We start from the raw sequence: 7,944 nt of genomic DNA on the forward strand, positions 1-7,944 counted from the left end.
ATTTAGAAGACAGGCCTGGTCTAATGCCCCGCTATTCCCCGGGTATGGGGGTGCGGGGCTTTCCACTGACTAGTGCATAAATCAATCGTCCGTTTGTTAAACCGTTTCAGATTACATTGAATCATTTGCCGATACTTTGAACCACTTGTGTTTTTTTTTCTTTAATTCATTTCACATCAAGATAAACCATTTGTACTTTGCATAAACCATTTTCATGTTAGGTGGATTTATATACATACCATATGAGTCATTTGTTGTCTCGATAAAGCATTTGTAATTACACTAAATCAATTGACCTTTCGTTAAAGCGATTCATATTACACTGAACATCGATGGACTGAACCACGTCAAGTTAAGATAAGCCATTTATTAACATCACACCGGACCGTTTGGTGACACACTATACCAGTCCGCGTTTGGAAGATGAACCGATCTTTACTTGCATAGAACGGTTTTAGTTAGTCTCTTCCGTTTTAACAGAAATGACTAGACGATTTAATATCTATCTTCCTAGTTCGTTTACTTTTTGACTGAACCATTTGACAAAAGGCAACACGAGTACTTAGGCTGCATCATTTCTAACTCATTTAGTCTCTTCTGCACTACGCCAATGAACCAATTCACATTGCTATATTCCTTTGACAAACTTGGTATTTTTGGCGGTGACGGCCGCCCATAAAAATGACCCTACTCTTCGCTTTCACAGTCACTAAAGATCCCTGTTGCAAACGATTTCATTGGAATCTATGTCCTCACTCGGCTTTCGTACTCTTTCAAGGCCTTCTTTGGTGTCAATATCACGTGGAATGCTCAAACCAGCAAACATTCTTTCATTTGCTCCACTGATCATGGCTTGTTCCTTTCGTTTTAACTGAAGTCAGTATCGAAGTTATAGGCGTCGTCGCTGTCTACCATGGCTTCGATACTGCTCACCGCTGACAAAGAAGACAAAAAAACTCTTAATGCAAATCACCACGATAAAGATATTTTTGGAATGTTTCATTCACTTTTGGGCGAGTAGAGCTATGTTATGGGCAAAGGATAACAGACCCACCCAAAACGAATGCGTCTTTTCAAGTTCCCATTTCAAGCTCCACAAAAGACATTATTACCATGGAAACGACTGCGACCCACGATTGCGCACGTACTACGTTCTACCTATTTGGATAAGAGCTGCGATGTTCACGCTGTTATCTTAGTCGTAACAGAAATGGTTCTACCATTTCCATCGCCGGTTGCAGCCTTTCTCTCGCAGGCGATAGGCATAGACTAATGACCACGAACGAGTGTGGATAGGAAGTGATTTAGCAACAAACAATAAGCGCCAAAATTCCGAAATACAGAAGCATACAGTACATAAATGGTCTCAAGATGCTTAACGGTGGCTCAGTTGGTTGAGCATCGGGCTGTCATGCGGGAGATCGCGGGTTCGAACCCCGGCCGGATCAACACTCAGGATCTTAAAATAACTGAGGAGAAAGTGCTGCCTTTGTAATTTCATCTGCAAATGGTTAGACTTTCAAGTCTTCTGGGATAAGGACTATAAACCTTAGGCCCCGTCTCACAAATATCTTCTATGTTCATAAGTTCCCTGTGGGACGTTAAAGAACCCATGCACTATTCGAGAAGAGTAGGGGATAAAGTTCCCGGTGTTGTGGCTGTCCTGTTCTCTCCAGCAGAAGTGGCCGGCTTGGCGATGATGTCTCTAAAAAGGCTTGTGGTGTATGAGACCGCCTAAGCAGAAACAGTCACAAGTCAAAAAAGGACTTTCCCGAGTGCTGGAAAATGTAGATGTAGATGTACCAAACAATGTGTGGATATTGTTTGGAAACCGCGGTTTCCGCATGATTGGTTGCGTTGGCTTAAGTAATCCTCAAGAAAAAAAGTTATTCTGCTGTCGCTTATCTCCGGTTACTGTACCATGAAGCGACTAGGAGTATTTCTACTCCCCCCTGGATGGGATGCAAGTCCATCGCAGGGTTACCCCCACCCAGCATTACATTCGCCGGCCCGTGAGAGTAAAGTGCCTTGCCCAAGAACAAAACACAATGTCCCTGGCCATTACCCGAACGCTGACCACTCGATCCGGAGTCGAGCGCACTAACCATGAGGCCACGGCGCTTGGTGGAACTAAAGGACTTTTTAATTCCAAAGATCTGAATATTAATTCTCCCAACTGACGGCCATGCATTCCTTTTTGTTTCAGTTGTGGGAATTTTGATGATATATCTAGCCAAAAAAAGCTCTGGTGATAAATTTCTTTATTCTCGGGATCAGTTTGCTTAACAATGTATTGAGCCTGTGAGGAGACAATTTATATCGATCACTCTTGGGAGTCGAAGGGTTAACACTGTGCAAAGCACGTCCTTTGCCAGGGCAACGTTGACCGTCTCACCTTGTTTTCTTCTTTCTTTTTGTTGCTTCTTAAAAAACTAGAACCAATCAAAAAAGTCGAAAGTTAGTTCGTCATCGAGTTCTTCTGCAACAAATCATTGGCTCCTACCTTTTTCCTCTCTTTGTTGGACTGCAAATTGAACTCGTTGACTTCGTCCGCTTTCAGTCCGGTTTCGGTCTTTGTAAGAGACTGCGTGACGGCTTTTTCTGTCTTTAAAAGGACGGTAATGTTATCTTTCTGGGTCTGAAAATCAAATTCGCAATCACGTTAATATTGTAGAGGGTAAATAGGCCATTTCCGAGTTCATATCTGCCTCTTCTTCAAAGCGAGTCTAAGTGCGAAGTTTTTCTTATGAAAATTAGTTTTCATTTACATGTAAAGTAGAACTAATTACCATTACAAAAACTTTGCACTTAGTCTCGCTGTGAAGAAGAGGCAGACATGAACTCAGAAATGGCCTATTACGTGGCAACTGATTAGCTGCACTCCAGCTTAGGGAGGACAGGTGATAAACATCGGAGGCCCAAACTTAAAGTACATGTCAGCGTTCTTCGGGGATATTTGTCTTCTTCTAAATGGCGTAACGCCAAAAGCTAATAATAGGATTGTGGCACCAATTCCTGAGCATTTAACTAATCTCCATTTTGACCCAAACCAAGGGCCTGTTTGAAGGTTCGTGACTTGACCAATCGGGACAGAGAAAAAAAACAATCAAACTAAATCATGCACTGGTCAACTGATAATCCCCTTGCCCCCTCCCCGACCAGACAACGATTGGGGAAAGCCCTTCTCAGGTTCCTGTCACAGCAAAACCTCCAGCCCCGATCTTGTGATCAAATCCCCACTCCCTCTGGGAACAAATTAGCAAGGGATTTAAAAAGAAAAAAAAAACCATTCAGGAAAAAGATAATACTTTAACTGGTTTTCTTTCAATAAAAATTGCTGCGGATGATTACATTTTGCAAGAATATGAATTTCATCTCGTGAAAAAGCATTGTTGAAAAGCGATAGCCCTAAAAATTATTATCAGCACCTTCAGAGCTGAGCCGCTTTCTACTTCTCGCTTCTTTTAATCTCGGTCAATTCCCCCGGGAGGGGGCGGGGGAGAAGCAAAACACATCTTACCTATCATCCCACGGGGCTGATGCTTACACACCCCTATCTTCCTCCTATCTCCCTATCTGACCAAGGTTCGATAAGGAGGGTGTGCAGTCAACTAGTGCATAAGGAGGTTGAGTAACTGGCCCGAAGCTTATAAGGACGTTCGCGCTAATTGCTTGTTCGCAACGTTACTGCGCAGGTAACGCGACTGTAATATGTCACGCATTACTTTGAGCATTAGTGAAGTTGAGGTTTTAAAACCTTTGCAAAAACCGTGGAGGATAAGTCTTGCACAGCTTTGGATCAGAGAAGATCGCGATTAGTCAAAATTTGATTAAAAAAAATGATGAAAGTCAAGTAGACTACTGCACGACTGATATTCGAGTTGTTTTATCAGTCGTGCACTAGTCCACTCGACTTTCATATATATTTTTCAAGCATTAGTTAAAATAACATGGCAACAAAAACGCCGGGACAAAAATTCCAGGCCGGCAAAAGAATGGCACATTTATTTCCGAATCATCACGAAACGTTAAAGAGAAGTGAGCGGGGGGATGAAAAAGCTCTGGAAAAGGTAGCTGATCGAGTAGTGGCTGAAAGTTTGGAAAACTTGTGGACGAACCGTTGCGTAAATTTAATGGGGCTGTTTTTTTAAAAATGTTTTTATTACCCTACGAACTTAAGTTCAAAATGAATGAATGTTTTTGAAGTTCTTTTTCTTCCTCGTCCGCTTGAATAGTGCGAACCTGCGTGGAAACAACCAGCGATTAAATTTCACAAAAACCACACGCCAGAAGATGAGCATGACGGCAATGGAGAGATATTATACAACACTAACAAAATGAAGATGACGCCTGCTTAAAACTTCGTTGGTATCCTCGAGAAAGTTGTTTTTTGGGGGTAAAAACCGTTCATCCCTTCAACGATCGATCCTCTCTTGGGTTCCAGTCCTTCCTCGACAGGTCACGCAAAAACGTGATTCACGAAATTTTCATAGAGCTTTGCAAAATCACATCGATTTTACTCGTTTAGATCATCGGTGACCTCTATTTTTTTAAAATCTTGAATCACTTACTTTACTTACTATCTGCAAAATATGATGCCATCGAATTCCGGTAGTGGTTGCAACGGATAGAGCTTACGAAAACGCTCGTCAAGGATGAACTCTACTGTTTACGACATCCCTAGGGGCATGCAATTATCTAAAAATCCCACTCCTAAACACCTATGCACGGAAACCTTCACTCTTAACAGTTTATTTATATGATTTTCGATGGATGAGCAGATGAGGCTACATCTCGTTATTATGACCGATTTCTCGAAATTAAGGCATTTTTCCACTGCCATTTTCTCCGAAACAAAGTCGGTGACCCCCAATTTTTTTTTTCATTTTTGGAGTAAGTACTTTATGACCTAACTCTAGGCGAGAGATGAAGAAAATCTCACCGTAGGAAGATTTTGGCGCGAACGTCCTCAAGTCTCAATCAATCACTTTGGAGCAGCAGTTAAAAACCAAAGCGATCGTAGAAATTACTTTTGGTTCAAACTTGAAAATTGTTCTAGAAAGAACTCATTAGCGTTACTTTGTCCAGTGGTACCTCCACGTCACTGCCTTCCATTTCTTCTTCTCCTTCTTCTTCTTCGCGCTCGTTATTAATGTCGTTGTCATCATCCGATTCTTCTTCTTCTTGTTCTTCATCAGAATCCTTGGTGTATGAGAAAAATTGATGATTTATTTATGTCTCTTAACTCTAACACAAATCATCGACTCGATAGGTAAGTGCCTCCCCAAGCCTCTCCTCTGAAAAAAATACAAGCATACCCTAACCCAGACGAGCAATTGAACACCAGAAAAAATTCACCCTGATGTGCTATGCAAAGTTATGTGGCCACCTTGGACATCATACTAAACGGCGCCACATGAAAGATCGAATCTTACAGTAGCGTCTAAATAGCCAACTACAGGCCTCGACTGTTGAAATGGTGGATTGTCCACCAGATAAATCTCTCTCCAGCGGGCAGTGCCGTCAAATGCAATGCTTGGGTTTCACTCACGTGATCAACAGCGACGAAAAAAAAGAAAAAGTTTGCATAACAATAGAGTTCAATTCCCAAAGGATGGGATAGGGACTCCAACATGGCGGCCGTTTCATTGTTTGGGGACTCCAACATGGCGGCCGTGACATCATGTGAAAACCAAGAACAGACTCTGACTTTTCAGTTGTCCTTTCACCCGTTGCCTAGTAACTAGTTTCCCGTCATTCCCAAGGACGCATTCAGTACAACTTAAACACCTATACAAGGAAAGGTTACGTTTACACAAACGTTGGCCGCGTAGCACTTACATGTATATTTTAAACAGAGTTAACTGAATAGAGTGTAATGTGAAGTGTTAGATTTCTAGAACTTCAAATAACACTCTATTCAGTTAACTCTGTTTAAACACCTATAGTTCCATTAGTAAATTTGTAGGCGCATGACTTTGCAGAACCCGCAAACCAGCGGGACACATTGTCCCTAGGTTAACATTTGTAATCTCATTCACAACAATAAGGCCTGTTGAGTTATGCGCCGTACAGTGTGATTTACATCTGGTAGACATCGTTATTCAACAACCCAAAGCCAACAGAAGGTTCCACCTCAGCTGAAAAGACGCATCTGAGGCTTCAACGGAAACGAAACGATCTTTTGGGACCTTACAGTGTCCTACTTACGCTAGCAAAATGAACGGAAATGATGAATTGAACACTGATGGTCTATTTTGCATAAGTAAAAATGCATACCCCGATGACGAGTAAAACTAAAGTGGACTGGTTTTCACGCAACCTCAGGAAAACTGTTCTGCTTTTGGAATAACGGTTCTTTTTGAAAACCTTACACCACATATTCGTAAACCACAGTTAACAAAAAACAATGCTTTCATAAAAATGTGCCTATGGTATATCACCCAAAAAGTCTGACACTCTCGAACCAACACAAGCCGTTAATAACGCTTTCAAATGTCGTAGAGAAGTGGTCATAGACTTTACGTTTCAAGCGGCTCTTTTGCCTGGCACTCACCATGTCTTCTTCCACTATCTCAGCTGAATCCACAGGCATACCAGCTTCCAGAACCATGGCATCCTCACTTGAGGGGTGCTGACCTGTCACATATGGTGAAAAAAAAACCGGATTGCTCTCATGCAGCGTTATCTAAATCAGCATTAGATTCAGCAGTTGATAACCTGCAAGCAGGCTCTCCGGCATTTTGTGGCAGTGCGAGTCGTGAGAGAAGCAAAGCCACGAGTCCCATCCTTATCTTTTTGAGGATTTGTGGCTTCATCGCCGCTCGCATGACTCACGTCGCCACAAATAACTGGAGAGACTACTCGTTGTCTATCAGTTCTTGAGCATTCTACCCTGATGGTTGAGTGGATATCAGCAACAGCACGAAGCGAGTAAACCGGGATCGATTTCTTAACTTTTTTGATGTAATGAAAGAACAAGGAAAAAACACATTCCAAATTGAGTTTAATTCGTGTGATTCAATATATTCCAAAATATCTTGTATTGTTTAACCCTTTCACCGCCAACGGCTTCCCCAATGACCAGTAAAATCGTCTGACGTTAGACACAGTAAAATCTTCTGTCATTAGACAGAGTAAAATCTTAAGTGTCAACGGATTTTACGGCAGTGAAAGGGTTAAACAGAGCTATTCAACAAAATCACTGACTGCTTTCCGTTTCGAAATCGATACTAAGGGTGCGTTTGATTGACCCTACTCCGGGATAAGAATGCGTGGAGTGATGATTTAAAACGCTATGTCTGGCGTTTTAAAGCAACAAGGATAATAAAGATATGTTTAAAATGTCATTTCAACAGATGTTTGACAATTATAATATGAATCTTCGTAAACACGAAGGGTTTCTAACTTCAATTCCGTGTATTCCTATTCCGGAATATGGTCAATCGAAGGCGCCCTTAGTTTCTTATCAGTTACGTCATTTGCTGAAGTGTAACTGTTTCTCGTCCAATGGAAAGCATTGTAGGAACAAGAACGCACCCAAAGACCAACTGAATACTGTGGACTGGATATGCCAGGGTCCGGTTGTTTAAAAGCCGATTAACGCTAATCCCAGATTAAAAATTAACCAAGGAGTTTATTTCTCTACTCCTAATGCTGTTTAACGCTGATATTCGGCAAAACTTTACATTAGAAGAAGTCAATCTTGAAAAACAAGCACAAGCAAAACAAAAAAAAAGAAACAGAAGTTTGCGCTAATCCTGGATTGAGTGAATCGGCTTTCGAACAACCGGGCCCAGGGGCCGGTTACTTGAAGCCTGGTTAGCGCTAACCAGGCTTCAGGCTACCGGTTATAACATATAATTTATCACCTAACCCGGTTGTTCAAAAGCCGATTAACGCTAATCCCAGATTAAAAATTAACCAAGGAGTTCATTTTTGTAC

The 7,944-nt window shown here is 41.7% G+C and overlaps 1 protein-coding gene across 1 annotated transcript in view; it reads right to left on the reverse strand.

Annotated features, from left to right (window-relative positions):
- Window positions 1–352: 352 nt before the first annotated feature.
- LOC138010371 (guanine nucleotide-binding protein-like 3 homolog) overlaps window positions 353–7,944 on the reverse strand; it is a 381,170-nt gene continuing 373,578 nt past the window's right edge. The window contains exons 4-8 of the mRNA XM_068857302.1: window positions 6,557–6,639; window positions 5,095–5,202; window positions 2,504–2,638; window positions 2,396–2,432; window positions 353–935 (exon numbers count right to left, since the gene is read on the reverse strand). Of these exons, the coding sequence (XP_068713403.1) occupies window positions 868–935; window positions 2,396–2,432; window positions 2,504–2,638; window positions 5,095–5,202; window positions 6,557–6,613 (405 nt within the window). The 5' untranslated portion in view covers window positions 6,614–6,639 and the 3' untranslated portion in view covers window positions 353–867. The remainder of the gene's footprint in view (window positions 936–2,395; window positions 2,433–2,503; window positions 2,639–5,094; window positions 5,203–6,556; window positions 6,640–7,944) is intronic.

This window comes from Montipora foliosa, chromosome 7 (genome assembly GCF_036669935.1).
Source record: "Montipora foliosa isolate CH-2021 chromosome 7, ASM3666993v2, whole genome shotgun sequence".
Taxonomy (NCBI): Eukaryota; Metazoa; Cnidaria; class Anthozoa; order Scleractinia; family Acroporidae; genus Montipora; species Montipora foliosa.